Source organism: Euprymna scolopes, chromosome 10 (assembly GCF_053919585.1).
Source record: "Euprymna scolopes isolate OS-2025 chromosome 10, ASM5391958v1, whole genome shotgun sequence".
Taxonomy (NCBI): domain Eukaryota; kingdom Metazoa; phylum Mollusca; class Cephalopoda; order Sepiida; family Sepiolidae; genus Euprymna; species Euprymna scolopes.
Window position 1 is genome coordinate 61951795 of NC_136491.1, and position 27737 is coordinate 61979531.

General features: G+C 33.1%; 1 protein-coding gene across 10 annotated transcripts in view; it reads left to right on the forward strand.

The window, feature by feature from the left end:
• The window catches only part of LOC145286010 (DENN domain-containing protein 1A-like), a 798566-nt gene that overhangs the window by 508829 nt on the left and 262000 nt on the right, over positions 1–27737 (forward strand). For 9 of the 10 annotated variants that reach the window (XM_080134611.1, XM_080134619.1, XM_080134620.1 and 6 more), the window contains 3 exons: positions 3562–3695; positions 8685–8816; positions 26490–26549. In XM_080134611.1, coding sequence (XP_079990737.1) covers positions 3562–3695; positions 8685–8816; positions 26490–26549 — 326 coding nt within the window. The remainder of the gene's footprint in view (positions 1–3561; positions 3696–8684; positions 8817–26489; positions 26550–27737) is intronic. The other variant, XM_080134616.1, reaches the window with a different exon arrangement.

Consider the following 27737-nt stretch of genomic DNA (forward strand, 5'->3'; position numbering starts at 1 on the left):
GAGCAGATTATGAGGTGAAAAGCATGATAAACAACATTGTAAGAGAACTGTCAGTTACACTAAATGAAATCAAAAAGGAAGCTGAAAATGATTATTTCATTTTAGACAAAAATCAAAAATGTAACAAATAATCAAAAAGTGCAGGAGATCTATTCAATATATGACTGAGTTTTATTATATAGTGAGAGGGTAGTAGTTCTGAAAAGATTGCAGAAAAGAATACTGTGGGACTTTCATATGGATCACTCAGGTATCAATAGAATAAAAAGCTTAATGTGGATCTTTGTATATTGGAAATGCATGGATGTGGATATCGCAAACATGATTCATCGATGTAAAGAGTGTGCGTTAGCAGCAAAAGCACCACCCATAGTACACAAACTATGACCCAAGATGGATCACCTATCGACAAGATTACACATCGATTTCACTAGTCCAGTAGAAGAATATTACTACTTAATAGTGGTAGATAGTTTTACAAAATGGCCAGAAGTGCTATGCTGCAAGGAGCCAACGATCAATATCACAACTTTTCTACATGAATTAGTTGCTCGGTTTAGTGTGCCAAAGTGTATTGTAAGTGACAATGGGACACAATTCACTTCTGAAGAGTTCAAGGATTTCTGTGAGTTATACCAAATTAACCACATAACAACGCTGTTGTATCATCCGTGGTCCAATGGGCTTGCAGAAAGATTTGTTGACACCTTAATGCGTGCTCTGAAAAAAAAGCCTCAAGAGTTCCAATGGACAAGACGTTTCAGCAAACCCTACAAGTGTACAGGATTACACCAAACCAGAGAACACCGTCAGACCTGTCACCAGCTGAACTAATGTTCACCAGAAAATTAAATCAGTGTTTAACAGAATTTTGCTGAAACAATATAGTAAAGAATACTAGGCATACATCTAAGTAAAGATTCAACTCCGGAGAGAAGGTATTTTTCAAGTGCTACAAAAACAATGTTGCATTCTGGGAGCGAGACATAGTGGATAAGAGAATCGGTGACCTGATTTACGTAATTAAAGGGCCGAAAAATACTCATAAAAAGCACCAGGACCAACTAAAAAAATGTTACGTACAAGAGCATGAAGAGAGTATACCAGATGAGGAGGAAGATCCCATAGAATTAATTTATGAAACTTTTCAAATGGAACCTCCACAAAATACTCCTGAACCAAAAAGATCTGGTAGGAAATGAAAGTTCACAGACCACATTGCACATGAATTATGAATATTAAAGATTACACTTATGGACATATTCATATAAAGTATGCAAATGGGACGTACGATGAAAATACCCCATAATCGTCATTCCATATATGAAGCCATTTGAAATCCAAAAGGGACCCCAAGGCTTGGGAGGGAGGTGTTGTGGTAGGATCCACCCAATTAGCATACAGGGGAGTGTCCACTAGATAAATATGGTTGGTACTGTAAAGAGGGGATAGATCCAACGAGAGACTCAGCGAGGCACGAAATCGAGAGTCGATGACCACCCAACCGACACCTTCGCCAGGAATGGTCTCTCCATGACTATACCAATGGATGCTATGTAAATATTTGTATATACTTTCTTACTTTCAATGTATCTGACTTTACTTCTGTGTTGTATTTATTTATTCCATCTGTTCAGTCGATTTTCAACAGTTTTAGAATCCACAAAGGTATGAAAAAGTAATCAAAATCAAATATATAACCAATAAATATTACCAAAGGCAAGATAGGTTATTCTTCTACCTACCTCGATAAACTTTTGGTGTTGTAAATGTTTATTCCATTCACAAAATAAGTAATGTCAAGCATTACATGAGAACAAGGAAAAATGGCCGGATGTTTCTTGAAATCTTTGAAGTCTCAACAATGACTTAAAAATAAATTATACAAAATAGTGGCAGAAACCCACCCACACAGCAACTTAAAGCCATTAAAATGAAACTTAATTATGCTAATTAGTTTAATGTACTTGAAAATATAATCGTAATCTGCATTAAATTTTCTTTCATTTGATATGCTACAAGCCATATTTTGTTTGATTTCTTTGAATCGTGTTGTAATCACCATCTTGGATTTTTCATGATGTAATGATAATAAATGATAATGTCCATCAGAATACTACTTCATATGATAATAAAGCCTACTTACCATTTTTCTAAGCTGTTTTTATGATGTTTCTATTTAAAGCCGTTAAAATGAAACTTAAATATGATAATTAGTATGTAAGTTACCAAGTGAGATTGTCATAAATAATGCCAACTGAACCTTCATGGTGTTAGAATTATATGTTCAAAATTTCATCATAATATCTTAAAAAGATCTGAAGATATAGCTTTTTAAAGATGGATTAGTCTGTAAATTGTGCAAATTTCCTACCATTTTCAGTCACAAGCTTATATGCATTTGAATAGGATTGATTTAAGACAGAATGTCTAGTGAATCACACATTTTTTTTATACTTTGAATGGTCATAACTCCAGTTCTAATGGATCGATTTTCAAAAATTTGTTTTTTATACTCTTTTCAATAATGCTTGATTTGAGTTTATTAGATGTAAAGAAAAATATGGTGTGGTATTGATAATTATATACCCACGTACATTATATACATTCCTTACATACATCCCGCTTTCTAACACTAGTGCAATGTAACATATAGATAATTTATTGCTGTGCTTCCCTTGAAGGAAGTACAACAAAACACTGACAATCTTCAGGCGATTTTTTTAAGGGTCCAATTGATTCACAACGTCTAATTTCAGCATCTTCTGCTGAGACTAGATTTTGTATGAAAATAAAACATTTGAAGTCGTCTGCAATTAAATTTGCTAACTTGAAATCGTTAGTGTCTATTCACTATTGCCATAAATGCCAAATAATCGTACTGGTCCTCCTTAACCATATTGAGGCATTTCCATTTCTTATGAAAAAGAAACATGTTCATCCCAAATAGGTCACATAAAAACTTAACTGTCTCTGAAAATTCCAGGTCCATTTTTTTTCCTTAGGGAGGATAAAATTAATAAATCTACTGCGTTCGGTTGTACATAGTTTTCTGAGTATTAAGCATACTATTTTTTCGTTTGACCATTCTTTGCAGTCCACATTAAATACCATCTGTAGAATGTATCAAAAGTGTTATCATTTTCTGGGACATACTCAAAAGTTTTATGATATTTTTGGAATTGATTGATTTGATCTGAGAATTTTCCAATTGATTGATTTGGTCTGAGAATAATGTTTATTTCCAACCAAGATGACTTTACATTCCAGATTACATTTTTCTTTACTATATAAAGACTTTGACGTTTTGTCTTGTCATGTTTCAGTATGATTTTCTGATAACATCAAAATCCCATATTGTATTAATAATTCTCCACTTTGTTGTCCCCAATCCATATCATTTTATCTATACATAACATTTTCTAGGAGTAACATTCCCACTCTCACTGTAAAATTTTATTCTAAGAATAATGTTCCCTTTTTGAAAATATACAGTTTGCATTTATATCTTCTGTTTAGGTTTACCCTAATTTGTTCATCTTTTATTTTTATTTTTTATAGGAGGATACCGTGATGCCTTGAGGTTCCAACCCAATGAGAAAATTAGCTTCCAAAGAGATGCCTTTTTGCTGACTCGGCCAAGTAGTATGCGACCATTTCTTGAAGATCTCTTGGAATTGCAAATATTTCATGAAGTATGCATCAGAACAAATATTAATTATTAAGAAAAAAATGTACTGTACTTTGGGGTAATTGCGCCAAATCCGGGAGGGTAATTGCGCCAACTAAAAAAAAAAAGTGCTCTTTATATGCGTGGTTACCAAAAGAGCATGTTTAGCTAATTGGTGCAATTACCCCAAAGTACGGTACATAATGAGAGATGTTGACATTTTTCTTTTTCTTGCAAATGATCTTTCTTTGTCAATTATCAATTAGCAAGCACTGCCATTGTTGACTCTGAATGAATGACGACCTCTATCTACTCCTGTAACTTTGAACCTAATATTGCGACTTATTATTTAATTTTTATAATTTTCAAAATAATATAAATAAAATACAGAAGTGATAAAAACTTTTTAAATGTCAAGTTTTTTCTGTAACATAACAGTTGAAAATGTTTTCAAACTTAAACCAACATAGATTTAAAAATTAAGAAAAACTAGAATGATATTGGATAACAAATATGTATTTTTTTAATTTTTTTTTGCAGTTAAGCAAGTCTAATTTCAAATGGGGAGTGATGGTTAATAATATTTTTTAAAACTCTGACGTGAGGTTATTATTGTTTAATTAGCAATACACATGAAAAAAATTGAAAATTTTTAATATATTTCGATAATATCATACACAGAAAGTGCTTGATGATTTAAGAAAGAATCTTTTAAAATTTGACCAGAAATAAGGAAGCTATGACTATTTTTATGCCCTGCACATTTGATATTTTTCCCTCTTTAAGACCATACGCATTTTGTCACATTTTCTAAACTACTTTTTAAGTAAAAATGCTATATCTTTGTTAAAACATGTGATAAAGCAATTAAATTTTCCAAATAAGTGTACTTTTGTACAAGGAATTTGAATATGGCACTGAAAATCTTCAGAAATTAATGGTTTCCAAGTAATCTGCAGTAAACACACAATACCATAAAAATTCCATGTAGGCATTAAAAAGAAAAAGGAATTCTAATGCATTTTATAGACAAAACACTGAAAGCTGATACCAGGACTGCTTAAAAATGAGTATATTGCATGATTTCTTTGGTATTCTTGTAGATGAACACTTGTTAAATCGCCCTCTATTGCCTCCCCCAAATATGTGATTCTTCCTTTTTTTAGGCAAGTACTTATAAACACACTGAAAACTTGACAAAAAATTATATATATATATATATATATATAAAAGCGAAAATGTATGTATGTATGTATGTGTGTGTATGTTTTTGTGTCTGCTAAAAACTTTCGGCAGACACAACAAAAATTCACAAACTCTGTATCATATTGAAGCTCCATCCTTCGCTTGAAAAATATCGAAAAATTGGCCAAAAACATTCATTTTTTTCACCCCGAAATCGGCAATTTTCGACAAAGGTGTGGCAACAAAAACAGTCTTAAAAATGAATTAAATGATCCTAATTATGATATAATAAAATTATTAATTTTTATGTAAATTATAAGATTATTAATTCCATCTACTAACTAACTAACTAATTTTATTCAAACAATTTTCACTACATAAATATATGCAAATAATAGGGGGGAAATAAGTTCAATCCAGCGACTGACACCCTTTCTAACTCAATAAACAACAACATATGCAAATAATAAATAAAATATTTATCAATATTCAAATTTTATTTTTAGCTGCAATATTTTAAGTCTAAAAAATTCTTATTTTTTATTTTACTAGAATATCTTGTTCTTTACTTTTCCAGGTTGAATTTCTTGTCCTTTACTTTTCCAGGTTTAATAAAATCTTAAGAATATTACTTTTCATGCGCGCATTTTTCCATATAATAATATCTAGGATTTGAGAACGCATGTAGCGTATAGATTTATTTACGTCGATTTTTACAAAATTATTGCTATTTTGGTTTCTCACGTGTTGATTCGACTTTTCGTATAAAAAGCGAAACTAATTCAAAGCTAACAAGCTGTTCTCGGCATCGCGCCGGGAAACGCCCAGAAGCAATCAGCTTTGATCAATGTTGTATATCCGACAATTGCTATTCAATCTGGACAATTGGGAGCTGGTTTCCTCCTCCCCAACATCTGTTGGGGAAAAAAAGTCAAATTTGGGTAAACAAACCCAAACGCTCCCTCGCAGCAAAAGTTAATAGCGTGACTTCTATTTGACCTCCTTAATTAGGTCAAATGGAAGCAGCAGAGTTAACTTTTATTCCGGACACCTGTTTTTAATAGTTAAATAAATAAATTCAAACATGTCTCCGTTGTATGTCGCAGTGGCCCAATAGTTAACGTCGCACAGTTTTTTTTTTTTTTGTCACACTTTAATTTCCAACTTTCCCTCAAGGGTTCGGGTTCGATCCTCATACTCACCTACCAAAACTTTTTTTTTTATTTTAGTTTGGTTTGATTTACCCAAAACCACACACACCTCAACACACCCGGGCATCGCCAGGTACCCCTGCTAGTCTATATATATAAAAGGCAAAATGTGTGTGACCATTTTGTGTATGTCTCGCAAAGGCTTTTTTTGCACATGGTCCCGGGGGGGGGGGTAACAATCGCTTAGAATTTATATAAGCCGTAGATAATAATATCTAGGATTTGAGAACGCATGTAGCATATAGATTTATTTACATCGACTTTTACAAAACTATTGCTATTTTGGTTTCTTGTGTGTTGATTAGGCTTTTTCGTATAAAAAGCGAAACTAATTCAAAGTTAACAAGTTCTCAGTATCGCACCGGGAAACGTCCAGAAGCAATCAGCTTTGATCAATGTTGTATATCAGACAATTGCTATTCAACCTGGACAATTGGAAGCTGGTTTCCCCCTCCCCAACATCTGTTGGAGAAAAAAACAATCAAATTTGGGTAAACAAACCCAAACGCTGTCTCGCAACAAAAGTTAATAGCGTGACTTCTATTTGACCTTCTTAATTAGGTCAAATGGAAGCAGCAGAGTTAACTTTTATTCCGGACACCTGTTTTTAATAGTTAAATAAATAAATTCCAACGTGTCTCCGTTGTATGTTGCGGTGGCCCAATAGTTAACGTCACACGTTTTTTTGGGTTTTTTTTTTTTGTCACACTTTAATTTCCAACTTTCCCTCAAGGGTTCGGGTTCGATCCTCATATTCACCTACCAAAACATACAACTATATTTTTCATTGGAGAGCCATTTGCCATGTATTTTCCAAATCATTTTGTGAAAGTCACTTTCTAGTCATTTTGCCAACTATCGCAATAATTTTAAGTAGCATCTTATACTAATTCTTTTACAGCATAATCTTTTCACTTTAATGGTTGTCCTTGTCTTTAGCAAAACTATAGGAATTTGTTTGTTTTTGGTTGATAGTGGGAAGCCTTCTCTAATTCCATTTGATTGTGGTAACTAGTTGTTCGTAGATTTGTCAAGTTTCTAGCAAGTGAGGATTAAAACTCTGCTGTGTGTAATGGTAAAAGCTCTAGCAAGACATCTAACATTTAATGAAGTTTTTCCTCAAGTTTCTTTAGACCACTGTGAATCTATCAATATGATTCAATAAATATTCAGATGGTGGCAAAAGTCCTAGTAAGTTTGTGTATGTGTGAAAATGTCTGGTCTTGCAAACATGTTAAGAAAAGCTTTAACATGGCAATTGATTTCTCGATGGCAGTTAACACAATTTCAAGCTGACATTCATATATTTTCATTTATTCTTAACCATATAAACTCTGATGTTTTGTGTGGCTCAAATGCCTGGGTGTGAAAATTTATGTAAAGAATTGAAAATCGGTGTATGAACAAAGTAATCCAATTGAAAACTCACTCCATATTGTGTCTTCCTCTTAATAGCTTTACAAGTATTTCATCACTTTCCTTGTATTTTAAAATGTTTTTAAGGTCCATATTAATGTTCATATGTATAGCTAGTATTTTAAGATGTGAAAACGTATGTGAAATCGTTTTATTTCAATGTTTTTTGTTGTTGTTAACAAAACAGTAAGTTTAATTGTTATAACATTGAACTGATTACAGTGTCAATCATTACACACATTTTAAGAGTGAGCTAACATTGTAATATTTTTAAGATTCTTTTTTTTCTTTCATAAATCTCAGTTCAAAAAAGAATTGTTTGATTCATGGTTGATTTTTAAAGTAAATTTGTTAAAAGTGGCATTAATGCAACTGAATGTGGCAAAAAACAAAAAAAATTATAAACGATCTCAAATGTAACTGCTTTTTCAAAACTTCCAATTCCTTCCATTGTAATTTTCTGTCCTAGAAAATTAAAGCTTTCAACTCCCAAATATTTTTTATTTATAATTACACTATATTTTTATAATAAAGTAAAGTTAGACCAGATGTCCTTTCTGTAAAGACCAGTATTTTTATTGACACATAAATCTTTTTTATTAGGTTTTTCTGCACTTTTATGAAGTAAAATCCCTTTAAGATATCTATAATTTCATAACCAGATATTTTCAATTCAAAAGCAGGTAAAGAAGCTGAGGAAGTATGTTTTTCAGAGCATAATCATCAATTTCATAAATATTGATTATTGAACTCAAAAGCTTTCTCATTATACAAGTGATGAGGTTTAAATTTGAGAGCTTCATGGAGTCTAAAGTAACTATTATGGTTCCATCTTAGGGTTAAATAGAATTTATCAATTACAAATAGCAAAATATATGCCTACAAATGTTTTACATACAAAATATATCTGTCCAGCATGAATAAATATGTGAAAATATTAAGAATTTGAAGCATAAATCTTTATACCAAAATAATAAGTATTGATGCCATTAAATAACGAACCAACCAGATAGAAACTATTTCTCTGGTTACATTCAACAATTGCTTTCAAATGTTCAGTGTCACAAGTACATGACGATCCTTAATTTTCTATTTGATATGTATTTTGTACATTTTTGTCATAATTTAATATTGTCCATGCATATAAATAGCAAATTTATGAAAAAAAATATGAATTTGCTTTTTGTAAAAATTTTTTTCAGTTTATTAATGAAAGATTAGATATGTTAAACTGTGGTATTGGTTTTACTGATGTGTTTGAAAGGGAAGCGACCCAGCATGCAGATAAGTTGAATGCTAATTCTCGCTATAAAGAATGGCTAGGAAATATGAAGGTAAGTCAACACTATTAAACATATTACCATTGCTAAAGAAATTTGCCTTATGCTTTCAAATTTTAAACAATCAGCATTTATTACAATAATTACAATTATGCATGCCCTTATTGTTAAACTCTTAAATGTTATTAAAGTAAAAATTAAACAACAGTATTCTTAGTGTATTTTAAAGTGATCATATGCAGATAACTCAAAAGTCAAAAGGAAGGTGTACAGGTTTGGGAAGTACCAGTAAAATAGGAATAAAACAGCTTTACATGCATTCAGCTATGTTTTGATATGTTGTCTTCAGCAATCTGCATCAGATGGGAATTTGGGAACCAAAGTTAAGAGGAAACAAGAATTTAGTTTTGTTTCACAATGTTTACAAAAATTATTTTTGTACGTAAATTCTCTATTTATTTATTTATATATATATATATATATATATATATATATATACACGTTATAGCAACAAACTGTTTGTTGTTACGTGTATCTATATCAAAGTGATATTATTCCAATCAGCCATCTTGAAGTATTGTTTGTAAACCAGACAACTCTCTATTCTAAGTGACTTTAAATGTAAAAGTTGTAGGTAAGTTAGAAAGCAATGAAAAATATGCTATCATTTTTTATGAAATGAGCACACGTGTGTGTGTGTGTGTGTTCGTACAGACATCCAGAAGGCTAGGCAGTTTATTTATTTGCTTCCCCACAAAAGCAAATTAGTCACGAGGTCATTTTTTTTAATGTGGGGGGGGGGGGACTAGCTCCCCCAGAAAAGGGGCACTCTGGCAGTGTCCAAATAAATAGTAATTGTCTCGGTATGAAGGGTTTCCCCTACATTGACCAATTACTTTGAAGCGTCAGAACAGATCTTAGTTATATAATTTATTGCATGATCTTAGTTATATAATTTATTGCATGATCTTAGTTATATAATTTATTGCATGATCTTAGTTATATAATTTATTGCATGATCTTAGTTATATAATTTATTGCGTGATCTTAGTTATATAATTCATTGCGTGATCTTAGTTATATAATTCATTGCGTGATCTTAGTTATATAATTTATTGCGTGATCTTAGTTATATAATTTATTGCATGATCTTAGTTATATAATTTATTGCATGATCTTAGTTATATAATTTATTGCATGATCTTAGTTATATAATTTATTGCATGATCTTAGTTATATAATTTATTGCATGATCTTAGTTATATAATTTATTGCATGATCTTAGTTATATAATTTATTGCGTGAAGTTTAAATTTACAATGTGGATTGAAAAGATAAAATCATACAAATTCAGGCACAAGGCCCTCTAAGAAGTTGGGGAAGGGGAGGATGCAGAGTCTTTGTGACTAAAGTAATTTGTAAATTTTAAATTACTCTTGATTGGCAACATTTACCACGATACCTCATTCACTCATTCATTAATTTTCCCAGCGTTTTTATCAGAGAGGCGGTAGCACTCTGTATATAGGTATGGCCCGTACACGCCTATATATGCCTACAAAACAAAACTATCAAAATCTCAACTAAAATCAACTTATAAGTTTCAAAAAGCACATATTCTTACAGAGAAGCGTCTTACGAATCCAGCGAGTGTCAGAACGTCGGTTAAAATGTCAAAAGAGAGCAAAAAAAAAGGGTACAAAAATGGCCAATTGTTCTTTCTTCTTCTGCTTTCTTCTTTCTTTTGAGACGATGTATCTCGGTGTACGAACGGTCTCTGACAACAGTTCAAGCATCAATCGACTGCTCTTTACACGGAGAAGTGCAGTGACCCATCGCTTTTTAGCTAACTCCATAATTAAATAAGATTATGTGTAATAACAAGTTTTAAACACTATATACCCAATGTAGACAGACCACTTCGAACACGGAACTTCTTTCAAAAGGGACAGCTCCAAATAATACACCGGATGCTCACAGACGTTCCAGTTTGCCAGTGGCCTATATTTCTTGGACGCTGAATATTTGAGGTGAACGTTAAGGTTTTTTCTTTAAACAGTAACCCACCAGCGTTAATGAAACCACAAAATCTTTATCTCAGTTGATCAAAATTGTTATAAGAGTAAGCTATCAGCAAGTACGACGTCAAAAAACAATGTTATAAAAACAAATAATTCTTCAGATTTTGGACTGTAAAATATGTACAAAATGTCAATGCTGTGACCAGGATTCGAACCTAGGTTAGCACGGCTACAACGTGGGGTCCTAACCTCTAGACGATCATGGCTAACACTGACGTCTGTCGCTCTTGGCAGAAAGACACATGACTACTGTCAAACTATTGAAAAATAAGGAGGAAACTTGAAATTCTCACGCATGCGCAAAAATACACTATAGCAACCATTGTTAAATGCAGCTGAATCTCTTCGCTCGCTAAGAAAAGTAGATCAGACCAGTTCTTCTAAGAACTCACCAAACGCCAAAGGAAATAAGTTAAATTAACCGCAAAAGAAACTGCAAGAAAGTCATCTTCTAAGAACTCACTGGAAGCTGACCAAAAAGAATCAAAATCCAAGCCCTAGCCACAAAAATAACTAGATATTGTGGCTACTATACACAATCTACTAATAAAAACAAGTAAGTTTTCTAAAATAAACTACAATAAATTAACCAAGTAACCTCACACTGTCACTGATTAGGACTTCATATAAAGATAACAACTACACTATTGGTGTATATACCGTTCCACACTTTAACTATTGGTGACGGGGCAGTATCTCAATTCTACGAGAGTTGTCTTGCTATAAGATAAGTGATATTATAGTAAGATACACATAAGTGTTATATGTTTACATTTAATAAAAAATGCCAAAGTCAGCACGTAGTAAAAAAGCTCAGAGAAATATAGACTATGAAAAAAACAAAGTCAAGGTATTATCTGAGTAAAAAGAATACTATCAGAAAAATGCTGAAATAATAAAAATTAAGTATCATGCAAATCCTGAGGCAAAGAAGGCTGCCTCACGTGCTGACTCAAAAGCACGGTATAACAGGGATCCGAGGGGAAAAAAACTGCCTCACGTGCTCTTTATAACAAAGAACCAGAAAAAAAGAAGGCTGCCTCACGTGCTGACTCAAAAGCACGGTATAACAGGGATTCTGAGGAGAAAAAAGCTGCCTCACGTGCTCTTTATAACAAAGAACCAGAAAAAAAGAAGGCTGCCTCACGTGCTCTTTATAACAAAGAACCAGAAAAAAAGAAGGCTGCCTCACAAGCACGGTATAACAGGGATCCCAAGGGGAAAAAAGCTGCCTCATGCACAAACTATTATAAATATAAATATCAAAAACTGCCAAATCTTTGCCAAAACGCCAAAGAATGAATCAAGAAAAATTTAATAGTGAAGGTATGAACATTTTAGAACTTTATAATACTCTAACTGTTTTATCAGAGAGGCGGTAGCACTCTCTATGTAATATAGAACTGATGGAGGACCAAGAGGCAACTCCTAAGGCCCAAAACCCAAAGACCTAAAACCCAGCAGGAAGCGACCTGCTACTAATGGAGGCGGCAATGAGCCGCCTCCTAAAAAAGACAATACTATCATGAATGTAAGTTTAAAAATAAGACTGTAAGTAAAAATACTAATTAACAAGAATAAAAAAGCATTGGAAATGCAAAAGGATATAGGGATGGTATGCCAAAAAGTATACAAACAAGATAGCTATGAATGGCTAGGCACATGGAAATAGAATTGCATCCAATAGCTTTTTACAACCGTAATGATGGCACGGAATGAAGATTGGAGAAAAGCTATAGGGCTATACTTTGGATGCAATTCTATTTCCATGTGCCTAGCCATTCATAGCTATCTTGTTTGTATACTTTTTGGCATACCATCCCTATATCCTTTTGCATTTCCAATGCTTTTTTATTCTTGTAAAATATATAGATTTGTAAAAGATTTGTAAAACTTTTGGTGTGTATATTTAAAAAAAATTTTTTTTGTATGTTTGTGTGAGAATAAAAGAGTTCAATTCATCAAAAACTAGTCTTTAAATTTTCTAAAATATGTACAAAGACCAAAAGTTTGTGGATGGGAATGAGGCAAAGCTAGAAAAAAAAGTTCATATGAAAAAATAACATAAAAGAGTGTGTTAGTATGGACCCTCCCTATGCTTGTCTAGGTAATAGATATGCAACTGTTTTCCGAGGAACCAAAAACAAGCAGGAAGATCTATAATTGGGCATGGGATAGTTTCTATAGGACTTGGGGAGAAAAAATAATGTGAAGGGAGGAGGGAAAAGTGACCACAGAGTGGGGGAGGAGTAAAAATAAAAATTGGTGCTTTGGGATGGGTAAACTCGGAGGTTCTCTAATATCAAAAAACAAAATAGGGTCGGGATCTCATTTGTACCATCAGTCTTTTTAATTGTCTAAAATTGGTCTAGCAGAATGGGTTCCGAAGGACCCAGGACCACGTGTGCCATGCTTTATGGACGGAACACGAATTCAAACTTGGCTCCTCAACGGATGCATAACCTAGTGTCATGCACCCACCTCTTGTCAAAGTCCACTCGAGGCAACCTCTTCCAATTGCATCTGATCTTTGCTTTAAGTAAGTGTTTATAATAAACGATCAGATTCCAATATCCCCTCGTAGACCCGCGTGTGGCGCGTGACCCAAATGACCATTCGTGCTATTGCTAGGATCACCAGAAAAACCATTCTTTTCTCCCTGACCAGCGGCGGATCCATGTTGTCCACAAAGTAAGTTGAGTTCAAGCAGGCGCTCGGCATCAATGCAAGCCTTCACCTCATAGACATACGCCAATAGACTCTGGAGTTGGCTGCAACTATAAAAGGTATGCTCGACTGATTCGACTCTGCATTTGTCACAGCGCAGACACCAGATCAGCATATCTTCTTGGTAGATGTTGAGTTTGTCAAAGAGGGGCAGTGCATTCTGGACCAGTCGCCAAGTAAGGGAAAATTCCGAGTTAGTTAGAAAATCCCGTTCTGGCACCCAACTCCACTGAGAGTGAACTCCTCCACAGACCATCCCATCGGCTTCCTAAGAGGATCCGTAGCGGTGCCCACTACTAGTTCCCGATAAAGCCTCTTCCTAGACTTTTCAAGGACCCTGGTCCCTGGCAAAGCTCTAAGTACGGCTCGGCATTCGGCAAAGAACTTTTGTTTCCCTTTCGGTCTACAACAACCTTCTACCAAAGGGTCAGGTGTGAGGTTGGGAAATGATCTCCCAACCGCAGGGACCCATGAAACGTCCTTCTCTAGCAAACAACTCAGAAACGCCAACCTCTCAGCATGTCTGTTACACATGAGATTAGGCAGTTCCAGGCCTCCCTCGCTCAAACTTTGTTCTCAGAGAGGTCTGTACTCATAGTGCTTACCCTCATCCCATAGAAGTGAGGCAAGGTGCTCCTGTAAGCTGGTTAGGCGTTTCGCAGGGAGGGAAGTACAGACATGCGGTAAAGGATGAGCGGGAAGATGTATGTGGCACGCGCCTCCGCCTGACCCTTCAAGGACAATTTCTTTCGAACCCAAGTATTGACCGATGATTTGATCTTTGCCTCTACTTCCGACCAGTTTTTCTCCAGCTGAAGACCCAGTCCAAACCAGACACAGAACACAGACCGGGCCACCGATCCAGCTGAAAATGGCCATAAGCATAGAATCATCGCTCCAGGCACCCAACTGCAGACAGACAAACTTGCTGCGGTAGAAGACGGCGCCTGTGACTTCTTCGTATCGAGAGAGCACCTCCGTCACCATCTCGATGTCAGTGTGGCTAGACACGAACACAGTGACGTCATCGGCGAACATGAAAACCCTGACTCTTGTTCCTCCAGGTTTAGCTATCCTGCGCAGGACTGATGTAGCCGCCTTGTCTCTTAATTTGCGAAGAAGGGGTCCCAACGCCAGGACATACAACAGAGGCAACAGCGGACAGCCCTGATACACCGACCGAGAGATGGTGAATGACTCTGACAGCATACCGTTGATCTGCACCACTACCGTCGGCCTGTGGTACAGAACAAAGACCCACTTGCAGAAGTCCAGATGATAACCGGCAGCCTCTAAAACAGATTCCAGGAACCGATGGTTGACCCTGTCGAAAGCTTTGGATTGCTCTAAACTGATCAGTGCAGCTTCGGTATCATATTCTATATGATCGTGCGGATCAAATGATTTTCTTGAATCGACCTCCCCTTCACAGCATAGCTTTGGTCCAGTTAAATCACGTCAATGATGACAACCTGCAAGCAATTCGCAAGAACTTTTGCCAAAATATTTAACTGTGTTTAGCAGAGTCAAGGGCCTAAAATCATCTAGATTCTTCTCCCCACCATGCCGTTTACCTTTCCTCAGCAATGTGATCACTCCCTTGGTCACCTGCCCAGGGATGGAACCCGAACAAACCATATCCTTTAGAATAGAGACCAACATGGGGGGCAGCCTTAAATAGAATTCGTAGGGAAGATCATCAAGCCCCGGGGACTTGTATCTGACCTGCAGTAATGATGATCTCATGTTCCATGATCTGACCGTTACAACTAGCCACACGAGCCGCTGTGAAGTGGAGCGAGTCGGCCAAATAGCTGCCAAACTCATCGACCCTGTAGGGTGTGGGTAGTTGGGTGAAGTGCTCCGATAGATGCTCCCAAAACCCCTTGCAGATTTCCCGCGCCAATACTAGAGCGTGTCCTTCCAAATTATTTCTTTTCCGAATGTACCTGTCCAAACCGCGACTTAGAGCAGCCTTACCCTCAACAGCGTCAATGTTCACAGCTTCGTTAGAGACTTTCATTAACCTAGTCCTAACTATCTGACCTTTATACCACTTGCTAGTCAAGCGCTTAAGGTCTTCTTTAGCTATCTCTATCTCTAGGGATCTCCCCCTCCACTGCCCAGGTCAGCCTACCCTCTATACGCTTCTTTGCTTTAGCCTTATCTAGCACAAGGTGTTGACTGTACTGGACAAAGAAGCATCTAATTTTGGTCTTAAGACTAACCCACCACTTACTCCCTGTAACCATCCCCCTCTAGTGCACGCTGAATTTGTTCTGTAACCTTCAATCGGTAGTCTTCCAACTCCAACAAGGAGCTGTTAAACTTCCAGTATCTGGCTAGCTTAGACCTAGCGCTTAAGTTCAAACGGGCCATAACCAATTTATGGTTCGAGTGTCCTAAACAGTGGAATGTGGGGCAAGATAGAAAGTCTACATCGCCTCTTCTGACTAACATCTGATCCAAGTAAGTACTTGGATGGGAAGGCACACTACCATGCCATGTCCACATCTCCCACCCCGGGTGATCCAGACAAAAATCTGTCGACAAGGTCACACGAAGCCATCAGGTGAGGCAGACTACTGTCACACCACACTGACCCGCTACTCCACCCAACCTTATCTAGCTTGGGATCAAGGATCGCATTCCAATTACCCATTAAAACTAACCTCTCCGGATCCTCAAGAAAGCCCCCCAAAAAAACCCTCTCTGAAGTGGGTGCATAAATAATCCTGTTCTTAATAGCAACATTGATATCCTCATCTGCATGAACAGCATTCACTGACACTGACAGGGTGCGATTTACTAACAAGGAAATTCCACAACTATATAGGTATTGCCATATGATGAGTAAACATCAAAGTAGCTTACCAGCATCTGACAATCTTCGTCTGAAACAAATTGGGTCTCCTGAATAGCGGCAATATCTACCTTGAAGGACACCAGATTTCTCAGCACACACGGCTTTGCTTCTTATGCCCCTCGCATTGAAAGTAGCCAAGTTTAAAGACATGGTCACTTATCTTAGGTAGTGTCACACACGGAACTGAAGTCCTTGGGGGTTAGGATGCAGATGCCTGTCCAAGGCTACCTGAGAGGAGTTTGAATTTCAGTTGTCCATTTCGTGTCGCTCGTCCTACGTCAAGAGGGAAAGTTATTTTAAGTAAGATCTTGAGCCCAAACGCTTGCTTAGCCTCCTCAACCATATTCCATGGTGCCTTGGTTCTGTTGTCCCGATCTGCCCTGAGGAATGTTAACATGAGTGCATTTGGGAAGTTCCTTGGGTTGCTGACATCTTTACCATGGACTACACTGTGATCTTAGCCTGAATGCCAGGTGGTTGCGTTCTAATAGTTTTGCTTTATACGAAAAAGACAAACAGCCAACATGGCAGCACGGTGGGAATTTTGTTTAACTCAATCAAAAAAAAAAGATAGAGATGATGTCCATTTGTGAATCTGAGATATTACGATCTGTGAAGTATAAAACTTCTTCCGGAATCAAATCGACGTGAGAAGCCCAACACAAAAGGCCTTTCGTGGACATGTACAAACACTCATGCCCATTTTGCCTTTTATATATTAGACTAACCTGGGTGCCCGGCGTTGCCTGGGTGTTTGGAGGTGTGTGTTGAGCAAAGCTTGCGTAATCATGCTTTTTTTCAAATGGTCATTTAAAAAAAAAATTTTATTTAAAAAAATAAATGGAATTTAAAATATAAATATGGATAAATTCTGAACAATGAAGAATGGAACTAAACATTCAATAGTATTTTTTATAGGTAAGTGATTTTTTGGAATTTATATTGATTTTTTATAACTGAAGTAAGTAAAATTTCGTTGATTTTCTTCAAATCTTTTTTAAAGGAAACCGATTTAAAAAAAACAAATATTGCATAATTTGCTATTAAACCTGTTTTTTTTTTTTAAATTGGTCTTTGCTCCTTTAATTGAAAAAAAAATTAGGGTTTGAATTACATTTTTCAAGTAGTTATAAGCTTGTAAAGATAGGAGGTTGAATTATTCAATTTTTTTCATGCATTCTTAAGATCGGTTTCTGCTACTGCTAGACACTCATAGTCTTTAAATCAGTAATAAGTACATTTCTCCTACCTCTATCAAAATAACTTTTATAACTAGATTCACAATAAAATTTACTTTAAAATAGTATTTTAATATTTTTGTTGTTATTTGTATATTCGAAGAAATCACTATTTAAATCCAACTATTAACGACGGAGCCTATCAGCATAGCATGTTCACTAGCGGGAGATCACTTTTTGCAAATAAGTGGTCAAGGTGTGTCACATAAATGCTCAAAGTGGAAGTTGTGCCTGTCGACAACATTTTTAGTTGTTTTAGCTAATAACAGAAAGAATTGTTTTTGCTACAGAATTTGAACACATGTACATCTTTTCAGTCGTCAAAAGTTAGAATATCTCAAAATTGACGCTTTGTAGTACAAAGATAAATAAAGATAGAAACTGTGTTCGAACGCTATTTAATAGCGAAAATATTCATTTCTTTTGTCCTAAAATTTGAAAAGAATTGGAGAAAAACTTTCTATGCACAAATCGATAGAAATAGTCACAACCGCATATAAACATGAGAATTCTTGTGTGCCGAGACGTGCACAACAAAAATCTGTAAACTTTATAGGTACGGACAATTAATGGCTGCTTCGGTAGGGGGGTATGGTTTTTAACGCCGGTTAATCATAATAATTTTTTTAATTTTCGAGTACTTTTTTATTATTATATTATAGTTTAAAGTTAATTTTTCAAAGAAAAAAGTGTGTGAAATAAAAAAATACATGGAATAATTTTATCTCAAATTTGAAAAACCCTAGATTTCACGTAAAAATTCATTGACAAAAATCGCGTTTACATTTTTCCGGAATTATTTCCAAGTTAAGTATTAAGTTAAAGTCTTAAGATAATGAATTAATACAATAAATGTACTTAACTTTTGCAAAAAAAAATAATAATTATCCAAAAATGTATCACTGGTAGGAACGAGACATGTTCATCGCATCAAAAAAAACTCTGGCGGCAAAAATTCAAATATGTATGGAAGGACAAGTTAGACATAATTTATGTCTTTATTTAACATTATTCCGGCATACCGAGCGACTTTTTTTTTTTTTTTTTTTTTTTTTTTTTTGAGTCGAAGACCCACCTTCCTTCATTTAAAAATGCATAAAAGTTAATTAATTCATTAATTATACTACTGACAATTTATTCTTTGAAAAAAAAAAGTTAGCACCATTATTTAACAGAATTACAGTTGGTTAAGCAAACAATTTATAATTGAAAAAATTGCACACTAAAAAAATACAGACTTATGTTAAAATTTATCATAATGTTTACGTTAAATTTAAAGTTGATAAACACAAACAGGCATGTAGTTGAAAAGAGGAGGAGGGTGGGCAAAGCAGACTGTTTTTTTTTTTTTGTTTTTTTTTTCAACTCTGTGCATCCGTACTTACCGACATGGAACGTTCGTATAATTTTTGCCATTTTTTTAATTAAATTATTTTTCTATGTTCCTGTTTTTCAATTTATTTTTTTTTTTACTTTATTTTTCAAGATTATATGAACATTATTTTACGTTGGTAATTATACATTTTTGCATGCAATGGAAATATTAGAATCTTACATGTAAAGATTACGTTAAAAATGTAAGGTTAAAAAAAGGTAGGAATAATAATAATTTTTTTTGTGTGTGAAAATATTAAATAAACAATACTTAATTCAATGATAATATTGGTAGTTCGAGAAATTAATTTTTTTTCAAGTTATATCAAATTCATTAATACAGACTTCAGGGTTTTTTTCGTAATGTTCCTGTAAAAATTATTTTATTGTTACAAATTACAATGCTTTATTTACATAAAAAAAGCAAAAATAAATTCTTGCGTTTTTTATTTACTACTGAAAACCATAACTTTAAAGGTATTTTTTGTTTAAACAAAAACATACATTTTCACTAAGATTTAAATAAAAATAATTAGTTCATTATATTCCGCGATCATTATTTGATAAATACTGAAAATTTCATTAAAATTAATTTCCTGATTTTTGATGAATTTTTAAGTAAAGGGAGAGGTCAAAATGTTTATACATTTTGAGCATAGGCATTCATTTTGCCCGTACCTATGTAAACAAAACGTTTGTCAACTAACTTACAAATATAAAGTATTCATTTTATTTTTTGTTATTATTTAGAAAACATAAGGTTTAATTATGGAAAGGAAAAGAATATTTAAAAAAATAAATTATTTGAAAAAGAATGACTGACAATGACCATGCTTTTAAATGAGTTACAATGCACAAACTACTTATCAAGTTAAGTAAAAGAATAACTTTTATTGGCTTTATTTTACAAACCCAATAAAAGTTATACAGAGGTATGAAAAAGTAGTCAAAAACCAAATATATAACAAATGTCACTGAAACCGACGATACTGATGGCTTAGCTTATCTAAACCGTTGATCATCATTCAATTCCGAATAACGCTTAATAATGTTGGGTATTTGTCACCTTCTAATAATCATATACATTGATATAGTAATGCTGAGTGTTAATTTATCACAATTTAAAAATCACATATATTGGTCAAGTAATGCTGAGTGTTTGTTTTATTTAACTACTAGCTCTACCCGGCCACGCGTTGCTGTGGCTCAGTTTTTTTAGAATGGAAAAAAAATTTGCATTTTGTTCATTTATTTACTTTTATTATTTTTGGCAATTTTTTTTATCAATAAAAGTTGTTGTTTGTTTCCCTCCAAAAAAAAAATTAAATTTTTACCATAAATTGTTAGGTGAAAGTTTTTTGGGGGGTTTTTTCAGGAAAACTTGCACTTTTTTTTTTTTTTTTTTAAGAAATTTGGCAGTAAATGTTTCTTTTTGAAAACGGAATTTTTATTATAAAAGGAACAGATGAATGCTTTATATGAACATTGTAAATAGTTAGGTGAAAGTAGAGAAAGGTTTGAATTTTTTTTTTTTTTTAATTTTTTTTTTTTTCAAGAGACTGTACAAATTATTTTTTTTCAACAGATGTTAAGAAAAACAGAAAACATACTTCCATCATTAATTATGCAAAAAAATAAATAAAGTGGAAAACTTTCTGTTATTAATGTTTGCTAAAAAATAAATACAATAAACTTTGCTGAAGTGTTAGCATATGCTGCATCTTAAAAAGTTGGTTCATGCTGACAAATAAATAAAATAAACGTCTAAAAATTAGTAAAAATAAGTAAAATCATGAATGACGGCTCGGGAGGGGGGCAAGTAAGTAGGAACAACGCAATCATTTGTGTAAAATAATCAATATTCGAGAAATTGTAAACAATAACAAAAATACCTGATATCAAATGCAGTAAAATTCCAGTATCTTTTATACTTGCTGAAACTGTGTTTAAGTTATTTTTATTTCATTTCTTTTATTAAAAGTTGTCTTTACAACAATTAACTGGTTGCATGTTGTTTAACCATTGGGGATTTCACTCTTGGAAAATTGTATAAAAAATCTATGACTATCACTAACTCTAAATTTGGGAGTGCAACTCGAACTTAGGGTTAGTGGTAGATAAGTCATTTGTTAGGTGTGTCAGAAATTTCGTGAAAAATATTGAATAATTCCATAACTCCTCAAAAAATGTAATTCAAACCAGAATTCTTTTTTCAATTAAAGGAGCAAGGTTTCATTTAAAAAAAAAACAAAAAAAAACGTGGTTTAAAAAAAAAAGGTTTTAAACTTCGGACTTTACAGGTAAATTTCTAAAAAACACTACTTTTTTGTTTTAAATTTGAATATATTATTTATTGATCTTTTATCTTCAATTTGTGATATATAACACTTTGGTGAGTAAATTAATTATTTACTTTTTTATAGGCATTTAAAAATGGGGGGAGGCTTGAATTTAAAACAAAAACGTTTTTCTAAAATATTATATTCAGTTTATTGGAAAGAGCATAAAATTTCACATTAACCCTGAAAATATCGTAAAAATAGAATCAATAGAAAAATTTTGATAGATTTTTAAAGTTTAAAAATTGAAAATATTGAGCTCATAAAATTCAATTAATTTCATTACTGTTTTTTTAAAAATAAAAAAATAATATTTCTATTACTTTTTATACAACTTTAATAGTTTATTTTGGAAGTATAATCCATAAAGAAAATAAACAACTCACTTTTAAAAGAAAGTACGAGTTTTTTATATTTTATTTGCAGTTCCGTGTTAGGGGTGTCAAAAATTCCTACAAAAACTCTGATACACCTAGTCATTTGTTTACAACTTTTGAGAAATTAAGCCTCCTTACTCCTTAAGCGATAAGCAGACATTTGTTTATTTTTTTTTTATTCAGTGTGTAAAATCCACTTTGAACACCATATTTGGAAATTAGAAAAATAAAAAAAACTTTGTTTTAGCATGTTAAAAGTTGGTAGATAATTAAATTCTACTGTGTTTGGTATAAGTTTTTTTTTTTTTTGCTGTTTCTTGCTTTTTACAATTTTCGACTAAATACTTCTAAATTAAGTGGGGTTGCTTAGATTGTATTTTAAACTAAACTACGGATGTTGGAATATCCCTCCCCTAAAATGTACTTGGAAAAATCGATTTTATAGCGAGATTTAAGAATGGTTAGCCGAAAAAAAAAGGTGAAAGACAAAACAAATAATCAATAAATAATTGTTACCAAAGGCAATAAATGCTACTTATTTTTACTTACATGAATGAGTTTATTTTATGTTTTAAAGTATTTTCAAGCATTTTTCTTTATATTTTGATCTAAAATTGCGGGTGCAAAATATCTCCAGATTTTCTAGAATTCCCCGCTAGATTGCAAACGAAATCTCCAGAAAAGTCGCTACATTGGAAACATTGGTCACGTGACGGCAAGCGGTGATAAATAATTGTCCATAAATAAAAGAAATGGCCTATCGGTACAAAGAAAACCACCTATTTATTATAGAAAAATTAAGTATAATGTTATAATTAAAAAGAGATATATAAAAACACGCATGGGTACAGTAAACATATTATATCAAAATGTCGAAGCAATCATTTATTTAGTTATTGAGACTATTAATTACGAACGAACAAAGAGTTATATTTATATATATATATATATAGATTGTGTAATTTCATCTAACAATTTAATAAACAAAAATTGACTTCTACAGAATATGGATCATGCTGAAATAATAACGTTATTTAGAAAGCCATTCTTTATATGGGGAGGGGAGTGTATATTTAAAAAATTTATTCTGTACTTTCATCTAACAATTTAACATACAAAAAAACTTACTTATACACAATATGGACCGTGCTGAAATAATATTATTTAGAAAGCCATTCTTTGTAGGGGGGGTAACTATTTTGTACTTTCATCTTACAATTTTATAAACAAAATCTGACTTCTATAGAATATTGATTGTGCTAAAATGACATTATTTAGAAATTCATTTTTAATATGGGGGAGAGGGTGTTTTTTTTTTTTTTTTGTTTCTTTTTGTAACTATTCTTTACTTTTATGTAACCATTTAATTTTTAAAAATTACTTTTACGGAATATGGACACTGCTAAAATAATGTTATAATTTTGAAAGCCATTCTTAATATGTGGACAGGAGGATGCTTTGTAACTATTTTGTACTTTTATCTAACAATTTAATAAACAAAACATGACTTGTACAGAATATGGACGATGCTGAAATAATAATGTTATTATTTAGAAAGCCATTCTTAATATTATAAGAGGTGGCTGCTTTGTCACTATTCTGTACTTTCACCTTACAATTTAATAAATAAAAAAGCTGACTATACAGAATATGGACCATGCGTAAATAACATTTTTATTTAGAAAGCGATTCTTAATATGGGAAGGGAGGGTATTTTGTTAACTATTTTGTACTTTCCTCTAATTTGATAAACAAAAACTGACTTTTGCAGAATAGAGAACGTGCTGAAAAAAGTTATTCCCAAGAATTGATCCATCTTCTATAAATGACTTCATTTTTCGTAAAATTATGATAGCATTAGTCGGAAGAGAAATTAGTTCATATATATGTTATACAATACCTGTCAAGAGTACATTTAAGTGTTTCATATATGCATTTACATAGGGTAGGTAAAACTATTTTAAATGTGTGTTTTACATAACCTGTCCTAGGGAAGGTAAAATTATTTCATATACGTGCTGCAAATCACATTTCCTAGAGAACGCACACTTATTTCATGCATATGTTGTGTAATACCAGTCCTGGAGTAGGTAAAATATTCTTTTGTTCGAGATAATACATAGACATCAAAAATTCCTCAAACCTAAGAATAACATGTTCAAAATCAATTTAATTTTTCTCGTTGTTTTATATAATCCCAAGCAACGGGGGGGGGGGTAGCCCTGCTAGTCTATAATATAAATCACAAACGTTTGTTAGTGTGTTTGTATGTCTAGCTAAAACTTTTGACACATGCGATCAACACTGACAAAATTGGTATCGTTTTAATATTCAGCCTCTCAGCCGACATATATCCAAAAATTGGCCATTCTTTCAACTGGGCAGTTTTTTACAAGGAGGGGTCACTTTTTTCGTCAACATTTTTGCAAATCATACATCTTGCAATGACTAAACTTGAATGATGATGACGTATGTCACGGTGGGCAAGGTGATTAAACCGTTCACTTTTTTTTTTTTTCACTTCCATTTCATCTTAGCGTTATGAGCAAACCTGCTTGCTTACTACTTTTTTTTTTTTTTTTTTTTTGCACTCGCATGGGTACTTGCTGCTATTTACATTTTTGGGGGAAGGGGGAGTAATTTTTTTTTGTTTGAAACATTTTTTTTTTAGGGCTCTGTTGATTCTTACCATGAAAACTCTCCACACCTGGGCAACGCTGAGTACTCCTGCTAGTTGATTATAAAAGAAGAAAACCTAACCCAAATAGAACAAAAGCTACATGAGACATACCTAGACCAGATAATATAACAAAATAAGTCATTCTTGGTCTAGCAAAGTACTATAGTCTGCATATTCCAAAAATGCGCAAATTGAGAGCATTGTTTAATGAATTGGCATATTATGATAAAAAAAAAAGAAATTGTAGCATCAGATGCAAGTGAACATTGTTTAGGAGCTATGCTTTAACACAGATTTGAAGATGGATCAATTAAACAAATTGCTCATGCTTCAAAGGCCTTACTACCGATGAAGAGGAATTATAGTCAGAATACCAGCGTGCAACCTGAGATCTAAAGGACTGGCCGAAAGGTTTGTCAATACCTTTAAAAGAGCATTGAAAAAGAATGGCAACATCAACATGAAGATAAAAGCATTAAAAAATACCTAACGATTTATAGTGGTCCTGGATATGCCTTAAACTATATCCAGTAGTGAGGTCCCAGCTTGCGGGCTTTTGGGAGTGTGGAGTCACCCTTTAATTGCCATTGCTCCCAGGTCCACTCTGACCCAGAGTGGTAATACCTGTTAGGATCCCAACTATGGGTTAAATAGAAACCGGCTTACAATAGATATATTCTATTAAAAAAATTTTTTTTTAAATCTTTGGATTCGGCATTAAATAACCTGAAAAGGGTTGATATGTCGTAAAACAAAAATAACCAACCAACAAATTTATCATTGGCTGAAAAAATGTTTGCATTCAATGTGTGATATATTACTAAGTAATAAAAAGAAAAAATTTACTAAAGATAATGCAAAGTATAAAATGCATAAGGATGGTGATAAAGTTTTTTAGGAACTATCAGGTGTGGAGGTGTTTTTTGGAGGTCTAAAAAGAATTGAGAAAATTGTCAATATAATTAAAAAAAAAAATCTTTTTCCATAAGACGTGTAAATCAGTTCATGGAAACAATCAAAAACAATATAAAATTACCAATGGAAGTGTTATACGACACTTTCCAGATTACACCCTCCTCCACCCTTAACAATGAAGGTAGCATCAACTCCAAGAATTGTAGATTCTCCCAAAACTAAAAATACATCAGTTCAAACTGTGAGTAAAAGGAAAAGGACCGAATGTTCAAATTCAAAGAAAAAATGTTAAGAGCAAAATTCTAGGGAAGAATTTAACTTGGAGGAACAACCTAGCATCCCTCTGAGACTAAACAATAGTTAGCTAGTCGTGAGAGATGACGATGGAAAGAAGGATAAAAAAGGATGCAAGTTTGACTCGCAGAGGAAAAAGAAAAAGGACCCCCACACATGCTGTAAACACGATACCTTTACATACTTTACCTATATATGTATCTATTTGGGTTTTATATTATTCTTACAGTAAACTTAATTATGATACACAATCTTTGTTCGTATCATTCTTCCACAGCGGATTATTATTTTGCTTATCCAAATTCACAATATAACAGCAAATAATCTCCAAAATACTGTGATGCAAAGATCCAGCAGTCCTTGCTACAAGTCTGTATGCATCCTGTTATCCAGTAAGTGCCATTCTACAGCAGAATTTGTGGATTTGTTTTAAATTTGGCAATTCAAAGTATTTCCTTCACTTTATAACTGGTGCAATCTGGCAACTATTTGATGGTTTTATATAATTCAATTCTATCTATTTATGAAATACATGAAATCACACCAATTTAATATAGCAACAGATTTCTTTGGTTGATAGCTTAATAATTCATATGAATGTATGGTAAAATATTTTCTTACTAAATGCTATACATAAAATTATGACATGGAAAAACTTTAAATCATTTCTTATAAACAATTTTAAGATTTTATCTTTACAGATCTTTTTTTTTTTCTGTTAACTCTTGTGATGTATCTGCATAAAATCAGTTTTATCAAAATGATACTAAAAAAATTATAAAGAAATTACTTTTTGAATTTGTTAATTTCCTTTTCTATATTTTTTCTTATATTAGAAACAAGGTAAAAAACTTCAGAGAGGAGGAAAAGACATTTGGGATGATTTTAAAGTCAAGGTAAGCATCAATTTTTATTTTATCAAACATTTGTACATTTAATGTGTATTTAAAAATAGATTTGTAAATTTAATTGCTATATAAAAAGAAAAAGATTACTATAATAGTAAATTTTATTCGCCCTCGAACTTTATGCAATAATTTAAAACTGATTTAATCCATATTTTAGAGTTCAAAGAAATGTTTGCACATTCGCATGTATGATGCATTTTGCTAAGACATTCTAAGGCCTAGCAATAGCAGACTGCGCCTTCTTTAGGGATAAAGCATGCTTGATAAAAGCCACATAGTTTATGATAAATTGTTTGCAACAGATATTATTTCAGGATTAAATAGCTCAATGGGTGAATATGCTATAAAATTTACAATAGAAATTGTATTTTCAGCATAATTACAGAAATTGATTTACCATAAAGCAAACAAATCAAACTTTTTAGAAGGAAAGCTGTATGTACTTTAAAACTCAATTTTATTTTAAACATGACAAAATATTTATTCACAGTGAATGGATTTCTGATTAGTGGCCATTTATTTGTTCTTCTGATCAGTTTTCTTAATTTAATTCTGAGACTTTCACGTGCATATCTAAGCTGATCTAATTATTAATGCTAACTTTCGCGCTTTTTGTCTGGGTCAGTTTGACCTTGCTTTTCAAATTTAAATTGTCACCGTTTTTCGGGGGTTTTTTAAACCTTAATTTTTTTTATTCATCCAGCCTTGACAGACGTGTTTTAAATATTATCTCTAGTACTTTTCTTTTAATGATTTGGAATTCATTCCATTTGCGCTTTTTTCCAAGGAACTCTGCCTTTTGGATAATTTTAGACCATTTGGAATTTACCCAGTGGATTGAAATTTTAAATTCAACCATTTTGGATTTTACCATTTTTGGATTTTTACCCTTCACCGGACTATCCATTCATGTGAAATCTTTTTATTATTTTTCTTTTGCCTCCTGTTCCCCTTACCTCACCCTTTTTTTAACCAAGTAAGATCTTTGACTTACTTGTAGTTTCATTAAATACTTTTATATGCAAAATCCGATCCTGTATTTTGCTAATTCCTGCCCTCTGATGAGAAGGAGAGTATTTCTTCGAAACTCCGCGGATTAAGGACTATCCACTTATCTTGTGCTTCCTTTTTTAAAATTAAATATGTTTTTAACTCTTTTTCAAGATGTCTTTTAAC